Here is an 18,940-nt window from a genome sequence, read left to right as displayed (position 1 = left end):
TCTTTGGCCTAAGGGAAACTGACATGACCAACACAGAAAGAGGAGGAGGAGTATAGCCATGAAGCTATCTTTTTCTTGTAGGTTCTCCTTTGCTCCTCGTGGATCCTGATTCCATAGCCCCCTAATTACATGAGGAGTCTTATCTCTGTGCGTGATCCAACTGACTTGGAGGGGACTAATGTGAGCAACGGTCATGGGGTTAGGCCCCATGGTTGTACTTTCCTTCTGCTGCTATTCATGGTGCTGTACTAGGTAGTTATTTTTCTGTTCTTTCAGTTCCTCCAGCACCAGCCTTGAGGGATCGGTTTCTTAGAGAGCATCTAGGTGGTAGAACGAGCTGAGAAAGGTGCTTTCACTCTCTCTCTCTCACCATAACATCACAGCGTCTTGTGGGTTAAAAAACAAACATTCCCCCCACTCCATAATGAAGCCTTTCATTCCAAGCAAGATTTCCTGGCCTGGGAAGCACAAGTACCAATAAGATAAAAGTAAACATTTAATGCCACTCTATTTTGACAATATGTTTCACACCTCATATACCACAAAAGGCAAGAGATTTTTTAGCCAGCAAAACAGTAAACTTTACATTTTTAATGGCAAATGGCTCAATGTATTCATATATGATCAGCTTGCAAATGGCTGCGACTTTCTGGATTCTTAACTTGTCCTCATGCTGTCTGTTTCATCTTTCCGTTCTAATAAAATTTAGCTGATAAAATATATATCTGCTACTGATCCATCTTCTTATGGACATTTCTATTCTTAGGGCCAGTATAGTTTCTATCAGCTTGTCCACAACCTGGGTTTATAACACTGTCACTATGAGAAAGAACATAGCCACAGACAGAATGAAATGGATTCAGCAAATATACACTTCAATGCATAGCACTTAGATAAGCATTTCCAACCATGATGTGTAAATAAATTATAAAATACAAGCAACTCTATAAAACAAGACCATCCTGAGTTTACAAATAAATTATATCCTTCATACATAGAATATGATGTAGATGTTAGTTAGTTACCAGCAGTTCAGCTACCGGAAAGGAAGGAATTAAAATTTAGAAAAGTTAATAATTATGTATACATAATGTGTGTGTGTGTGTTATATGTAAATACTCCCCCCCCTCCCCCACACACACACGTGCTCTATAGGGTGAATACATCCATATATAGCATATATGTAATATAGGTATAGCTGAAACTGCCTCAAGCACCATTTTATTACCATTATTATAAAGTTTGCTCAATATCTGAGTAGGACCACTCAAAGAATGTTTGTTCTGGGAGTGTTTTGAAGTTAGTTTCAAAGACAATCACCCATATCTAATGTTTTGCTTTGAATACTGCCTTTCCTAGATAAAACAGAATCACCCCAAATTCTCCTGCTGTGTCAAAATCACCTAAAATGATCAGCCTGAAGTCCACATCTTCAATAGGCCTGAGCTGCTCTCAGTGGAAGATCTAGTGACTTCAGTGGGAGCTAGATCAGAAAAGGTTGCTTTGCTATGATGCTTTAAAGAAAAAAAAAAAGTGAAACTGATTTGTTTTCTGGAGACGGGCGAAAGAAGACCAGGTAGTGTCAATAAAATAAAATGGTTTATTATTTTCTAGGGGGCATGTGGCTATTCAGGTTCTCAGATAACCCTATGGTGAGTTCAGTATAAATGGAACAGACAGAGATTATTAAGCATGAGTTGACAAATCATTCACAACCTTGTGGCTGTTTTGAAATTTGTTTCAAACCCTAAATACAGGGCATCAGCCAGCTCTGGTTGAGTGCTACTTTTACTAGCAAAAAAAAACCCCCAAACATTAAATTGTAGGTAAGGTATTGCTTGTATTGACGTCCATGGCAAAAACCCCATTGATTTCAGTAGGAGCAGGATTTTTTTGCCCTAAATTTGTGCCTTTATTTAAGGGGACAGAAATAGATTGTGGTAGATAAGAAACAAGGAAAGTCATCCATCAGCTCATGTATGAAATCATATGCCCACCAGTCCATCACAATGAGAATTACTTCCATCATCCCAAACTTCTTAGCAGCCTCAAAAACCACCCTGTCCCCCAAACACAGATCTGCTATATCAGTGGTTCTCAACCAGTGGTATGAGTACCTCTGGGGGTACTCAGAGGTCTTCCAGGGGGTACATCAACTCATCTAGATATTTACCTAGTTTTCAACAGGCTACATAAAAAGCACTAGCGAAGTGAGAACAAACTAAAATTTCATCCAAACAGTGACTTGTTTATACTGTTCTGTATACTATACACTGAAATGTAAGTACAATATTTATATTCCAGTTGATTTATTTTATAAGTATATGGTAAAAATGAAAAAGTCAGCAATTTTTCAGTAACAGTGTGCTGTGACACTTTTGTAGTTTTATGTCTGATTGTGTAAGCAAGGAGTTTTTAAGTAAGGTGTAACTTGGGGGTATGCAAGACAAATCAGATGTGTGAAAGGGGTACAGTAGTCTGGAAAGGTTGAGTGCCATTGTGCTAAACCACTGATTTAAAAGATTCATGTTTACTATATTCAATCTGCTTCAAGTCAGAAGCTTAAGGTTACTATTTTACAAACCATCAGGGCTAGACAGACAAGCTTAATCTTATTGGAGAGCAAAGATTTCAGGCTTGAAATTGCTATGTACACTAGTGCTTTTAACACTCGTGGTTGTAAGATATCTGACCTTAAATCCATGACACCCTGACATATAGAAAAGCTCTTTTGGATCATTTTTGTAGGTTTTAAAATTTCCTTCACTCAGGGGCCTCTACATGGGAATTAAGGCAGCCTGGCTTTATGGGTTGGTGGAAGAAAATAGGTCCAATTCAAATGTTTCACATCTGAGTTTTTCTATAAAATGTGGCATATTCCTTACAGTGAACTGCATAACTTACGTCTTTGCCATTTGTGAACAACCAGGCGATAAAACCTTTATGCTACCCTGCTCCATCATATCATGTCTCTGTATGAGTCTGCCTGTGTGAATACACATATCTTTATTCCACTGTTGCTTTTAACCCGCAAAATCAGAACCATTTGTAACAAGTGGTTCATGGTTTTCAACTGTCACAGAGTTCAGACTGCAGATTTAGGGTTATAGTTGCTATTTTTGAATGAACCATGTTATGGAATAAATATTAAAGAAAGACCCTTCATACACCACTAATTCCCATGCAGAGAGTTGGAAGAAAAGACCCTTATGAACCTTTTATGCATCTCTCATTCATAGGAAAATGATATTGCAGTTGCACTTCTGAATCCTCTAGCATTTATCTAGTTGGAAGTTAGAGGAAGGATGTACAGAGGGTTCAGAGGTTACAGGCAAGACTCTCAGAATTGTTCTAGGCCGGGGTGGGCAAACTTTTTGGCCTGAGGGCCACATTATGGTTCTGAAACTGTATGGAGGGCCGGGTAGGGAAGGCTGTACCTCCCCAAACAGCCTGGCCCCCTCCCCGTCCCACTTCCTGCCCCCCTCAGAACTTCCCACCCACCCAACCCCCCTGATCCTTGTCCCCTGACCACCCCCTCCCGGGACCCCCCTACCCCAACTGCCTGCCTGGGACCCCACCCCCTATCAACCCCCGCCCCGTGCTCCTTGTCCCTTGACTGCCCCAGCCCCTATCCACACCCCTGCCCCCTGACAGGACCCCTGGGACTCCCACGTCTATCCGTCCCCTGAGCGCTCTGCCCCATCCAATTGCTCCCTGTCCCCTAACTGCCACCCAGGACCTCCTACCCCTTATCCAACCCCTCCGCCCCCTTACCATGCTGCTCAGAGTACCAGGACTGGCAGCTGCGCAGCCCAGAGTGCTGGAGAGGGGACAGCCCGGGGCTAGCCTCCCCGGGCGGGACGGTCCCGTGGGCCAGATACGGCCTGTGGGCCATAGTTTGCCCACCTCTGTTCTAGGCCATAGAGGGCTTGGAGGATCAAGCTGTGTCACACGAGGAGAGGAAAGAGAAGAAGACTCCTCTCCATTTCTACGACTGGCCGTGCAGTAAGTCAGCGGGCACTTGAAGAAGTTACAAGGAGACTTATTCTCCTTTTCCTCAACCAGTTTTTACACAGCTGTAACTCTAGTGACTTTAATGGAGTTGCTCTTCTGTTATGGCTCTGTAGATGAGAGGTGACTCAAGCCCATTATAACCGTACAGTATTGCTTTAGGAAAGGACAGGACCAGTATCAGTTTTCGCTTACATTTCCTCCATGTAATCCTTGCTTACAGTCTAAGTTCTCTCTAAGCTGCGCAGCTGGGCAGCCCCCCAGCAGGCTATCAAGTGCTGTATACTTCAGGTGTCCCTCCCGCCATTCCCATGCTGCTCCCGGGAGCCTCCTGCTTGAGAGGGGAGGGGGTCAGGAAGTGCTGATGTCCAAATGGCCCCCTCCCCCCGGCCCTTGTACCTCATCTCCACAGAGCGGGGCACACCACAGGGCTCAGGACAGAGCTTGTGGCCAGCTGCTGCTGTGTCTAAACGTGCCCGATCTACTTAAAGGGGCAATGCGCATCTCTCGCTCTCTCTCTCACACACACACACTCTGTCTTTCACACATACTTGTTTTATTGTTGTTGGTACTTCTTGATACTTCTTTCAAAGTGTGTTATTTTAGTTTTTTGACTGGTCTGTGCATTTCATAATTTTTATTTCTCTCATGCTTAAATTTAATTCTTTGAGGAGTGATTTCTAAAATTCCTAACCTGTCCTGGTTGGAGAAATTATCCCATGGTAACTTTTTAAAAATATATTTTATATTAGGTTTTTGGTTTCTACTGGTGGTGCACATGGATGGAAAAATTAGTGGGAACACTGCTTACAACTGAGTGAATTATTCAAAAATACCAGGTTTTCCATAACCTTTGCTGTGCTCTCCAGTATCTAAAGTGATCACTCCAGCCTTCCACAAAGTCCTCTCCCACTTGGATCTTGGTTTTTAATGTGGCTCATTATTATAGAACATAGGGGACCAGCTGAGCTGTCCACATTCAGATCAGATTCAAACTCCCCCTAAGTCAAGGGTTTTCAGTCTGGTTTTGATTTAAGAAAAGCCCTGGTCTGATCTTAAACTCGTATACCTCCACTACCTCTTTATTTATGTTTGTGTGGGTAAGCGATTTCAGAATTAGACCCAAAATGTCTTGTCCTTACAGTGCATTGGACAGCCATGGCAATGCAAGCCAGTACCTTGATGTCTTTTTCAGTCCTCACTTTGAAACCTGAAATTAGAGAACTGTGACCACCTCCCATTCATGTTAACGGAATGTTCACTTTGAAACCTAATTACAGCCAACGTTGCTACATTCAACTGCTAGTTGCCTGGATGTGCTTCTCACATCCTGTCATTCCATTCATTTGAAAAGATGTTCCAGTATGCAAATCCTGGCATTCTATTAAGTTGCACATGGAGAAGTAAGATACCTTGATTTTAAAAGGACAGTAGAAAGTAAGAATAGCATTTATGTTGGCACTTGCTAAAAAGTGTGGGATTGCCAGGGTGCGGCTTGTAGAATTTTTGGGTCTTCCAGTAATAAGGTAATAAATATTTCTGAATGATCCATTTTGTGTCTTGGAATGATATCTGAAATATAAAAATAGAGGCAAATAAAAAGCTATTTTCACCCAGGCAGAAATTCTGCAGCTTCAGATGTAAACATGTGGCAGATTTTCATTCCCCTTTATGCATTAATTCTCAAAAGTACAGTAGTAGAGCTTCAAGCAGGTCCATATATTCTACAAAGAAATGACCATATATTTTAGCATACAATACTGATGTGTGGTGGAATTGTTCATCCTCATTAACTAAGTCTTTGTCCCATAAGTAAAATGTTTGTAAGCACTGTGATTACACAGCAAATAAATACTACAATAGGCCAAATTCATCCTTGATGTAACTGCATTGACTTCATTGGAGCTACGTAAAGGATGAATGTAGCCTATTGTGACTAACAAAGTTAAGCTAGTAAATAATATATCATTTAAAAGGATTGCTAGAGATACCTTCAAGCTCCACAGAGCTCTTCTTCAGAGCTGGAAACTCAGACCTGAAAAAGAGTTCTGTGGAGCCCAAAAGCTCATCTCTTTCACCAACAGAACTTGGTCCAATAAAGGACACTACCTCAATGCTTTTGTCTCTCTCATATCTTACATGGCTACAGCAATACTGCAAACATGTTAGATAAATGGAAGACTTCTTTGTAATGTCTTAGAATCTACAGCTGTAACACTGCTAAACATATGGTCATAGCATTCAAGACAGTAACTTTCATGATCACTGAGCCTAAATATTGCAGGTAACAGGGACTGTACTATGTAGCTGACATTGTGCACACCCCGGTGATGAAAAATGATGTACAGAAGCTTAAATCCATACAAGTGATCTGCAAAATGTGACAATATGTGAAAGTTTGGGGCCAAAAGGACAATGCAGTCTACTTACCAAGTCAGATGTCAGGTATTAACATGTTCTCTGTGTTTACTATTTGCCAGCCTATCACTTTGTTTGCATCCAGTATTTGCTAGCTTTTAACATACTGCTTTCCATTTATAATCTGTCTGTAGCTCCCTAACACCATTGTGTACACACACAAGATACCAACATTATGCAACTGGTTTTCAACGGACGAATAATTATGCTTCCCAGCCACTCCCTGCTCTGTGTTTGATGCACAGAGTTTACGCAAGTGCATAACGCTAGAGTAATACAACAGAATAGCTGGGATTTCACACACGTCAGGAATCTCCAGTTTATGAAATCCACAGTAATTGTTCCATGCGCATGTGTAGAGTTTTGTGTTATGTATTAATCCTTTGCTTAGTGCCATCAGTTTGCTTGATGTATTACAAACAAAGGGCTTGATGTTGTACGTGTCCTGTATGTGTCCAGGAAGCATCACGCTCACAAAGTAAGACATCCTGAGTCCCAAGGAGCTTTCAGCCTAAGGCCCTGATCCTGGAAAGAGCTTTAGGTAGGCGGGGCTCTGTGCAAAGGTCCCCTTGCATGGAGTTCACTGCAGAATCAACATCCAAACCTGCACCACTGAAGTCAATGGGCACTTCACCATGGACATTAACGGGACATTAAGAGGCCCATAGCTAATAAAGGAGGTATTACATATAGAATGTGATTGAGTTTCTAAACCAGTGATTAGAGGCATATTGGAATATAGGTTAAATTCTGCCCTTATTTTCTCCCAGATAACTCCACTGACTACATATGCCCAAGGCTGTCCAGGTGTAACTGAGAGCAGAATTTGTGTGTGTGCTTATTTCAGTAAACAAAAAAACCTGTGCCAAATAATTCAGTGTGTTATAAAATGGAAGTGCTCATATATGCATTGAAATAAATACAACAGCATTTCTTCGCACATGCAGAGCTGGACCCATTGGCATTAGTGGGACTAAGATTTGGCACTTAATTTGGTATGGAAAGTGACATACACTCCATGCCCAAAATGATATGTCCACTCATTTATAAGGTGTGTTTATTTCTTGAACAATTACAACTGAGCCGAGCAAGTGCCCCCTCAGTTATAGCCCTGACTGTGGAATGATCCATCACAGAAAAAAAGCAGATGAAAAATGTTTTAAAAATGGGATAACTCAAGAAATGATCAAATTAAATGTCACCAGATATTTCACACACACACCCCCAAAAATCATTCAGTTTTGGACTGGTAAGCATGAGAACCTCAGTTTAAAGGGTAATTTTCCAGAAAGTTATTAGCACCTGAAAATAGGGGTTTGAGAGGAAGGTGTCTTGTCAGCCATAACTCTGGCATCACCAGGACAAGGCTAAGGGTATATCAAAAAGGAGAACAAATGGTAGAGTTACATCAAATGAAACACATATTGCAGTAGTTATTTTGCAATAGTTTTCTTTCTCCTCTTCCATGGTACCATGTAAAACTCTATCAACAGTAATATTCACAATGTTCTTTAACAGATAAAGCACTTTAAGAGCAAAGAGGGTGCAATCTAACCTCACTCACTGCCAGAAACAGTTTTCGAACCATCTGGGAGAGGTAATGTTCTCTTTGAGTGGCCTTACTCCGGTAACGATAAAAGACAGTTAACATTTATTCATATGCTGTACTGATTAGGAAATATCTCTACAAACACAAGTTACTTAGAAACAGCAAGTCTGAAATAGGAGAAAACACCAAGAGAAAAAACAAGCTGTAAATACATTTCAAAAATGTTTGATTTTGTTTCCTTTGACTAGCACCATATGTACACAAGAAAGTATGAACATAAATGTTTGGATAATAAAGATTTGCAAGGCACTTAAATAGTCTTTCTCTGCAATATTTTTTTTATGAAGCTCTCAACAGCAGTCCATCCTACAACCACCCCTTCCCCTCTCTCAGCTAACACAGGGGAAGAAGTCACTTCTGCCAGCAGTTCTTATTTACAAACATGTCCTTAAAAGTGCTCTTTCAGGCTAGGGAAATTGGCATCCTTACGTCTCAGTGTTGTTGCGTTCATCACATATTTGTTTTTTTTTATACTATTCTTCGGTGTTATAAAGAAAATCTCTTCTCTCTCACACAGTCAAAACTTGACACCAACCTTCATCCTCATTCTGTTGTCTTTGGGGTGCTGTTCAAAAGAAGCAGGAAGGGGAGGGGGTAGTAGTTTGAAATTTTCTTGAGGTTGGTCCTTTATCGACGTCTGGAAGTGATGTCAAAGCAGGTGATCATCATGAGGTGGGCCTTGCAGAAGTTGACTCGGTTTTCCAGACGCTCAGTCACGCACTCCAGGGCCTCCAAATACTCCAGGGAATCCAACTCGAATACCTGCTCCAGGTCAACTGTGAGAAAGGAAATAAGGTAGTGAGGACAGTGGACAAAACCCAGCACAGATTACTGGGACAGATGGGCCTGACCCAAGCCTTTGAGCCCACCCCTGTTGTACATATTATCAACTCTAGGTTTGCATTTTCATTTAAAGCTGCATTTCATATTCAATGAGCGTGAAAATAGTACAGTAGCATATTAAATATTAACAGCAGTTTCTTCATCTAGTGTCATGCTCTCCCATCTGCTCCAGAATCACTGATTACTGTCGTCGTACCACATTTTCACAGAGCCGTATGCTCTCCCCCAGAAAACCACCCCCAAATACTCTATAACAACCACAGTGCTCACGGTAAGTACTTTCCATTGATTGGTATGAGGCATGAATGTGTGTGTTTCACTTTCCATGTTAACTTGGTTCTGTATGAAATATACAGGTGGAACCCTATGGAACCAAATTCAGAAGTGATGTATAGGGTAAGTTAGATCCACTTACATTGATTTAGTCCCCCTTATACTCATGCCCTGCTTCAGTCCATCCCCATTCAGCACATGTGCTTAAGTCCCATTGACTTTCTTAAGTGCTTTGCTGAATAGGGATAGATTTAGAGACTTGGGCACGTGCTTAAGTGCTTCGCTGAATTTGGAGCCTTACACTTTCTTATGCTTTGAATCTCCTAGACCTGGTTACACCTGTTTTCCCCATTGGTAAGTGAGTCTTACATGTTGGAAAGCGTATGTTTAAAGTAGGTTGTGGGCTAACTTAACTTGCAACATTTTATGGCTCCTAAGCACATATATTAAGAGAGCTTGGATTCCCTTGCACAGCAGTAGTCTGGGTGAGGGTAGATCTGAGGGAATCTGGCTAATCTACATCACCTAAACTTCACTCCTAAGGTCTGGAGTCTGTACAATGCTTGAGGATTGCCTTGTTTCTCCAATGGGAAATGGAAGCAACGGAGCAAATGACTAAGTGAATGTTGATCTGTGCAAACTTCCAGTGGTCACCTTTAAAACTGTGTGTATGCCCTTGGTAACTAGATTACATTTTTGCAACTCTCACGAGACTCCCCCTGTCAAGTGTACCAAACACTGCAAATTCTGTGGTAATGTTATCTGCTGCACTTATCAAAGGGAAAATTAGAACTTTTCAAAAGCAACTGCTGCAACAAAAGTCCCATTGGCTTATAATGATTACAAGTAGCAACTACCCCAAATAAAACTGGATTCATTTTTTTAAAATAGATATAGACACACACACATCCCCCTAGAGTGTCTGAAGCTATGTCTACGCTACAAAGCCTAAGTTCACATACCTTTGTCAGCCTCACTACCTACTGTACATGCAGCATATGCCAACACAAGGAATTTTTCTGCTGGTGCAGAAACACCGTCTCCCCTAATGATGTCAGAGACTTTGACAGAAGCCCTCTTCTATCAGCAGAGCCACGTCTACATTGGGGGTTTTGTCAGCATTGCTGTGGCACCGGGGGGGGGGGGGTCCTGCTTTTTCACACACCTAACTGAAACAGCTATTCTGGTATAAGTTTTAAGTGTAGACCAAACCTAATTGTCACTCATCTGCGTGCAAGTATGGATTTTTGCATGTTCATTGCAATTCTTTTAATCTTTTTCTTCTAGGCTTTTATTTTTATTTATTTAAGTCTTCCTTGGTTTGAGGCTATGATAGTGAATTCCTTTTAAGACAAACTTCTATGAACTTTAGCAATTTCTAGCTATAAATAATAGGCCAAATTAATCCTGGATGCAATTCCATTAGAGTCAAAAGACAAATTTGCTTCATAGTGTTATTTGGCAGAAGGATAGTAGATTTATTATACATACACATTATACACTCAGATATATGTCTGAGGCCAAAAATTAAAAAATAAAGAAATTTAAAAATCTAATTTTCTGGAGCTGTGGACTGAGACACATGAGCGTTAATCTGGCAATGGCAAGGGCAATATTCACCATTACAATGGTGAACCATTCCAGTATTCGGCTCCTGGGCGAATAGGATTGTTTTCAGCTCTGTTGTCAACATTTAATAGGAATTATGTGGGGAATAGTTCTAGAAATACAGTCAATCTAACTCCGGCCCCTAGGTCACATCAGTTCAATTTAGTTTACAAATATACTAGCTTACATCGCAGCCTCAGCATCAGTCAATCTTTCTGCTTCCCCTCAATGAAATAAACCGAGGGCACTTATGAATACAGGCAATTAAAATGAAGTCCTTACATTCACTAAGCCATTTATTAGGATCCAGCATCAGGTACTGTTTGGTCACTTCCAGTTCCCTCATTAACCACTCGTACTTGGCCCTGACCTCAGCAATCCTCTGCTGGCGATGCTCCAGGATTTTCAGCTTGGCATTGAAGCATATCAGCTCCTGCCAACCAGGAAAAAGGAGAAGGGAAAGAATAGGTGAAAAGGGTAAGAAAAATCCATCCTGGATTCAGTCAATTTTCCAGTCAATAATAACTACAAACCACTTAACATGGAAGCAGGTAAAATCACTGGCCAGAATAATAGGTGGTTTTATTTTTTGTTTGGTTGGTTTGGTGTTTGCTCTTCACAAGTGAGGCTAGGATATACAGGCAGAGCAGCAAAAGCTAATAGCAGCTATAATAATTTATTAATAATGGGCAACATCTTGAAATCCAAATTAATTCAAGCAAAAAAGTTGCTACAATTCATTTCCCTAGAAGGTTGGTTGGTTGTTTTTAAGTAAGGACATCAGGATTTGACCAAATAGTTAAACTCCTCAGAGTGGGAAATCCATCTCCCGCTGTATTAAACCACCATGCATAGCTATGTGCTATGTAAGTAATAGATACAATATTACAATTCTATAGTAAATAAGAGCTGATAAAAATCAAATTTCAAAAACGTTCAACAAAAGAGGAAATAGTTTTGTGAACATATTTGCATTTTTGACCAACTCTTAATTCATTATCATTAATACTTGTATTTTGAAAGCATCAGATATTTAGGGTGCTGAACAACAATTTAAAATAACGTACAATCTAAATCATTATGAAACAACAATAAAACAAACAAAAGCCAAATAATGTGACATGATTAAAAAAGGGTGGGGAGGGTCGTCGACAAAGGTCAAGAGAGATTATCATGGAAAACTCCATAGCTGGGGTAAGTGTAGCTCCATCGACTTCAAAGGTGCTTCACCAATTTACACCAGTTGAGAATCTGACTCTTAGACTTTCCAGATGCTTTTTAGAAGATGAGAGGGATGAGCTTGGGAGGATGTCAAGGGAGAGAAAATTCCGCACCTAAGAGCCACAATGAGCAAAAGCACAATCACTCACTCTCCCAAACAGATGGTGGCAGGGCACAGAGGTCAATCAAGATGAGGATCATTGAGCATGTGAGTTTCTGGAAGTTTCTGATAAAAGAAGCTAGCTTGGTTTGCAGCTGCTCATCTATGAGCTTTGAGTTTTGATTTGGAACCTAATCCTGTGAGATGATGAGCAGATCCCAGAAGCTGCTCATCACCTTTCAGAATCAGGCCTTTAGGATCAAAATGGGAATCAGTCCTTTGAGGTGCACTCACCTTGCTTTCCCCTCCTCGTCGCCGTTGGAGTCTCTCCACATCGTCTATCTCATAGACTTTGATCTCAAAGGGTTCACCCATCCCCCTCTGTGCACTTCGCAGTGGACCATCTACCCAACGGACCCCTGGGCTGTTGGCAGGTTTTCTTACTGGGGAGGTTGTATCAAGTGACAAAGCTGGGATGAGTCTTCGTCTCTGAGACCCTAAAAAGTGCATGAATTGTCAAGTTATGTTAGCATAGTTAATTCCTCTCATTTCTGCTCCTCCTCCAAAAGAGACCTCTACACACACATAATATACTCAACCCTCTTAAATAAAAAACAATGAGAGAGAACCTGAAGACATGAAGGTTTGGGTTTTCTTAACTCTGAACATAGAGCACCAAGTCACTAAGACCCTGTACACGGGATGGCCCCAATGTGCAAAAACCTCTGTGCATGCTTTACTCATGTGCATACATTTACTGACATGCAGAAATTTTTGCAGCAGGGTTGGAGTCTGCTGGTGAAACTGGCCTGACATGTTCTACTATGGTTTTACCAGGGGTTCCTTTGACTAGTGTGGATTGATTTTTTTTCTGGGAACAACGCTAGCCAGCCCATGCTAGCCTGCCCCCATTAGGGAACAATTTCAAATGGCTGCCAACCTGTCCTTTGTGCCAACTTCCATGAAAAGTCAATGGGAGCTAGGTGCCCAACTATCATCTGTGCCTTTGAAAAGAAACAAGCGTAGAACTACCCCTGCAGCAATTGTGCTCCGACTTGGTTTTCACCACCAGAGTTTCCATGCTAGAATTCTTCCAGAAATTCTCTCACTGGGGCACTTGCACCATTGCAGCTGCAGCAGTGGTAGGAATGACATAGTAATAATCAGAACTGCATGGTGAGAGGCCATAGTGGTTCAAATACCAGCAGTTCCCTGCATATGGTTTCTGTTCGTGGCACCACTGCTGGTGAGGGCAGTGCAACGGTTGAACAGTTCTAGAAAAAAGGCCAGTAGAGACAAAGCTGATGCAGTGTGGAAAGCTGCTACTGTACTGCTAATTGCAGTAAATATGGTGCTAACCTCATGACGAAAGAAAGCAAGAAAGGTGTGTGTATAGGGTGATGGGAAACAGAGAGAGACAGACTTACACAGGCAGAGAAAAAGGAATCAGCTATATTTTTCTTCCTGGCTTAATACAGTAAAAGAGACAGATGGAGGGTGAGGGGAGAGGGAAACATGGTTGGTTTATTTTCTAGCTGACAGCTACTGTAGTGTTCTTCCAGGAGAGGTTGTGGGGGAGGAGAGAGAAGCAGCCTGAATGAAACCATACACTGGCTCTCTTGGCTGCAAAGACTCAACCTGGTGCCAGCAGGGGAAGGATACAGCATAATCGTGCACAGATTTTATTTTAAAACCAAGATAAAATCATTTAGAGGAACCTCAAAAACTGCATTCATTTTAAGTTCAATGTAAATATCTTGTAAACTACTGGCAAGGTGGTGTTTGGGTAAAAGCTAAAAATCTGTTGACCTTCCAGTATTTGCATTTGCAAATACAGAATTAGGTCTGATTTTCCACTAATGTTTGCACACCAGCAGAAAAATAGGCAAACAAGCATGTCTTGTCCCACTGATTTAGGGGGCTGTAGGTTTGAAAAGAATACTTTTAAACACTGATGAATCATTTCTCCCACCATTCACCTTCCCTGTGAAAAACCTGTGGCTAATCTACAGAGCTTCTAAATTGGAAACAGCCATCCTGGACCCTAGATAGTCCCAATTTAAAATACTTTTCGATACAAAAACTATGTCCAGGCAGTTTTAAAATGAAGCACACAGATGACTAGAAATGTCCAAATTAAGGTTGCCTGTGCAACCTTGTTTCTGCCCCCTGTATTTCAAAGCAGTTTTTAATTACATGATCACTAACTGTGTTCTCTTCAGGATACCTGGAGAATGAGGCAGCTGCTCTAATATAAACCCTCAGGCTTCTGGGCACAAGCAAACTTTTAAACAAGGGGCAAATGATTCCATAACTGCCCACTTCAGGGTTTCTAGTACCTCTCTCTGTAGCAGCTGGTGCTGGCCCCTGTCAGAGACAGGATAGTGGACTAGATGGACCATGAATCTGATCCAGCATGGCAGTTCCTTTATTCCAAATGTGTTGTGGGTTTTTTCCCCTTATTGCTCAATTCGCACCCCCCCCATCTCATTCATTGTACTCCAATCAATCCCCTCCAGCTGTCTGCCTCAATCACTATACATCCTTTCCTCGTTCACCATCCAATCCACACATTCAGGCCTGGTCTCCACTTAACATTTTTGCTGGCATAGCTGTGTTGCTTAGGAATATATATATATATCACACACACAATTAACTGACATAGGTATGCTAGCAAGCCCCATTGTAGAGGCAGTTACACAAGTAAAAAAAAGGCCTTTTGCTGTGATAGCTCATGGTGTTTGATGAACTGGTATGAGCTATACAGTATCAGCAAAAACACTCTTTTGTTGGTAGAAGCTGCATCCACAGTAGAGGATTTTGCAGGTATAGCTATACCGGCAAACCCTGGTACAGGGTGTCATGCTGAAAAAACAGTGCATTATCCTGTAATTAAAAAGGTGTATCACAATGCAGACACAAAAGGGGGCAGAGTTAAGCTTGTGTGTGCAAACTTAACTTTGGTATTTCTAGTAATAAAGAGTTTACTTTGCAACTCTAGTGCTTTTTTCATATACTTTCTGTATGGAATTTTCTAGGTGTTTTGAAAAGGAAAAGGATAAAATACAGTGATTCCATAACATGGAACTATTTGCTAGATAGCAGACGAACCTTCTGCTCTGCGCATCATGGGCCTGATCCAAACCCTATAGAAGTCAATGGAAAGACTCTGCTCAATGAGGCAAGGGCTCCTGTGGTGCACAATCTTGAACCGCCAATGACACAGGCTTGTATTCTCCTTTTCATATAGTATGCAAGCATGCAGGGAGCCTTCAGATCATTGTCTCATTCCATGCATCCTCTTACAGATCACATTTCACATGCACCTACACGGTAAAGGTGAAACTCCACTTAGCTTATCTACTCGTGTGTATGCAAGTGTCAATGGAACACTGGCAGATTATACACAAGCTGTAACACAAAACCAGTGAGTTTGTGCAAGATACACTATTGGTAAGTCAGTATTAATATTTACACTGTGCCTTTCCTATGGAAATTTAGCTAAACATTTTTTAATGAAAAACAGAAATGAAAAAGTTTGTGGGAAATTTTATTTTGGTCAAAATTTTCCTTTTTTTTGGTCAAAAATCAAAAACTTTTCTCTCCAAATTTTCAGTTTTTAGTAAAAATGTTTGGCTTTTGTTTCAGTTTTCAGGGAGTAAAATCTGGTTTCGGTTTTCAAAACCCAGATATTTTTTAGCAAAATCCTTTTTTTTTTTAAACTGAAAAAAACCATCAGTTTTTCATTACCTTCCCCCCCAATATTTTCCCATTAAATTTAGAAAAAAATATATTTCAGATTTTCCCCATGAAAAATAATTAGCATTTTTACTTGCTCTCATTATTAAGGGTTTATTAATAAACATAGTACAAATAAGAAAACCCAACTGCAGGGGGCCTGCCTATGTACCACCAAAGTCAGTGGATGTCATGGCAATTATTTCAGTGGGCTTTGGACCAGGCTACAAGGTTATGTCTATGTTACCGTTTATGTTAGTGTAGCTCTGGTAGTGACAAGAACAGTGAAAGCACTGTTTTAGACAGGCTGATGCTTTTTTAACCGCCGTGTCATGTAGGCGTGCTCTGGGTAGGGTTAGACAAGTGGTGGTTAAAGTGAATCTCTCTAGTGCTCCCAGAATTCCTGCTGCTGGTGGAGTTATTTACTTATTGCATGATTAGTCCATGTTATGTTCCGCCTGCATAGGCAAGAATAAACTATGTAGTAATATGACTTGGCCACAACTTGTGTAACCGTGTAGTTTAAATAGGGCCTGAAAAAATCAGGAGGACTGACTGAGGAATAGAATCCAGATCTCCCGACTCCCAGTCCCCTACTCTAACCGTTAGATATCTGTTTCCTTCGTATTTTTCATACCCTCTGTTAGCATCACAGTATGGTAAAGCAACATCAACACGGCCTCAACTGAGAAAAGGGGCTGATTCCCTGACAGGTACTGGAAGAGGTGTGAGACAAATGAGACTAATAAATAGTTTACTGGCTGTCCAGTCCCCAAGCAGTTTTCTGTGGCTTCCTATGACTGGAAATGAAGGGCTACAGTGGTTCTCCCCAGCCTGCTGCTTGCAAAGACACACAAAATTATTTTAAAGATGTTTTTAACTGGTCCCCAGCACTTTTGTTGTTTGCTTTCTAGGGAACGAGGTGCTGCCAATCGGCACAACAGAAGAGGCAATATGAGCACTCAGAGAAGCTTTGGACTTAAGTGCTTGAGAATGAATTACAGTGAGGGAGTTCTGTGAGGAAGAGGCCTGGTCATGAACCATTCACGTTAACCTAGAGACCAATGCGTACTGCTACCCTAAGTGACAAAGCTACAGATAGAAGGGGGAGACTGCAGAAGAGAAAACTGCAGAAAAGACCCTTAGGGAAAAATCAAAAAACCCATAGGGAATTTTGCTATTGACATCAATGGAGCCAGGATTGAATCCACAGAATCTAACGGAAAATGACCCCCCTTTCTATAGGTTGTTTGCAAGATCACATAGAAATTTATGGCAAGGATACAGTTGTATATTAAATGCTATAGAATCATCAAAAACAAAAAACAAACAAATGCCTACAGAAATTATATCACTTTCTACAGGATTTCTCCATAATGGGAGACTGTAGAAATAGACTTTAAAAACGTATGGCAGACTGAACCACCAGATCAGAAACAGACAGTAATGTAAAACAGAGACACTGGGGAAATTTGCTATCAACTCTGTCAGAACGGCCCTGCCATCCTGCATTCACTTTGGCAACACCGGTAGCCCTTGTCATATCAATAAAGTTATTGAAACAGAAAGGAGAGAGAAAGAGAGAAGTCAAGTCAGGGAGAGACAGACTCTTTGTCTCCAAGCCCCCTATGCTAGGTTAACTTTTTGCCAAATGGTTTGAGATTTCAAAATAACAATGCTGTGAGTCCTAAACTCTGGGCCCAGCAAATGCTGGACAATCCACCATGCAGGAACCAGTGAAGCCTAAAAGACATCAGGGAGCGACAGTGATCCTAGGCCTGACTTCAGTGGGCATCTTTCCATTAACTTCAACAGGCTTTGGATCAGGCCCTAGATGAAGCTGCATCATCAAGAGTAAAATCGACATGTGACGGATGACAACACAGACCCAGCAAGAACTGACCAGATGGCACAGATATATGTGGCAGTGGCCTGACAAGAGACAAATGCAGCAAAGGCACTGTTTCAAGTGACATAACTAAATTGCAAAGCTAAGAGTGACCTTGGTCCAGTGGCCCCACACAGAGACAACCAAAGGGAGAGACCAGCTGTTAACCAGCCGTGAGATTGAACAGCACCAGGCCAGAGAGTGGTAGAATTCTTGCATAAGAGTATAAAAGGGATAACCAATTTTGTTAAAACACTGAGGGCTTTACTTATGCATTTAGAAATGTACCATGTCACCTACTCTGTCAAGAGCCTGGCATGTTCAGGTTAAAGAAATCAGTTATAAAATAACAAAACACTAACCTTTCAGCTTAAAGGAATATCACCCTCACTTGGTGACAAGTGATACCAATTTTTCTCCTGACTCAAACCAGTCCACAGTGATGAAATTGTTTTTAAAACTAAAGTGTAGCAAATTTGGAGACTGATCTTGCACGGCGTGCTTCCATTATGAGCAGACTGTGTTGGATACTTCCCAAAAGGCTCTCATCCTACTGCAGGATCAAGCACTGGAATTTTTTAATCTGAGAACAAAGCTGTATTTTGCTACTTAGTACATTTGCAATTTTATATATTCATGGAGTCATAGACTTTAAGGCTGGAAGGGACTATTATTATCATCTAGTCTGACCTCCTGTATAGCACAAACCAAAGAACCTCACCCAATGAGTTTTGCATCAAGCCCGTGTGTTAATGCATACATCCATTTTCATGTCAGAGGGGGAAATGTATTAACGGTGCTTATGTGTTATTTTTAGTGCTACAAGGGTTCAGTTGAACACAACCAAAACTCATCCTGGTGGGAACTCCTGCTTGTGACTCATTTAATATCACCTTTGTATAAAGTATTTAGTTTGTATTTTCTCCAGTGTGCATGTGTTTGTTAACACCAATTTTTTATGTAATTGGTGCAGATTTGGGTTCATCTCATAGGAGATGGGACATGCCTCCCTATGGGAGATTCAGGGCCTGATTCCAATGGCACTTATAGTGGTTTAACTGCACTGAATTCAGTGGAGTTACCCAGGATTCACATTGCTGTGAGGACAGAATCAGGACCTTATTTGGAAATAGGGGGAAGATGTTACAGGTGTGTGTAGTAGAAGGGTGGTTTTGCTTTTTAGTACTCACGCATCCCCATTTGACCCAGTGCGAAAGAGGAATCATATGAT

At 41.1% G+C, this 18,940-nt stretch overlaps 1 protein-coding gene across 1 annotated transcript in view; it reads right to left on the bottom strand.

The window, feature by feature from the left end:
* Positions 1-8,665: 8,665 nt before the first annotated feature.
* The window catches only part of KIF26B (kinesin family member 26B), a 411,118-nt gene continuing 400,843 nt past the window's right edge, over positions 8,666-18,940 (bottom strand). Inside the window, exons 13-15 of the mRNA XM_077811877.1 lie at positions 12,378-12,580; positions 11,045-11,195; positions 8,666-8,814 (exon numbers count right to left, since the gene is read on the bottom strand). Coding sequence (XP_077668003.1) covers positions 8,666-8,814; positions 11,045-11,195; positions 12,378-12,580 — 503 coding nt within the window. The remainder of the gene's footprint in view (positions 8,815-11,044; positions 11,196-12,377; positions 12,581-18,940) is intronic.

Source organism: Eretmochelys imbricata, chromosome 3 (genome assembly GCF_965152235.1).
Source record: "Eretmochelys imbricata isolate rEreImb1 chromosome 3, rEreImb1.hap1, whole genome shotgun sequence".
In the NCBI taxonomy this organism is placed as follows: domain Eukaryota; kingdom Metazoa; phylum Chordata; order Testudines; family Cheloniidae; genus Eretmochelys; species Eretmochelys imbricata.
Note: the sequence above shows the minus strand (reverse complement) of the source record. Positions and strands in the feature narration are given on the sequence as shown.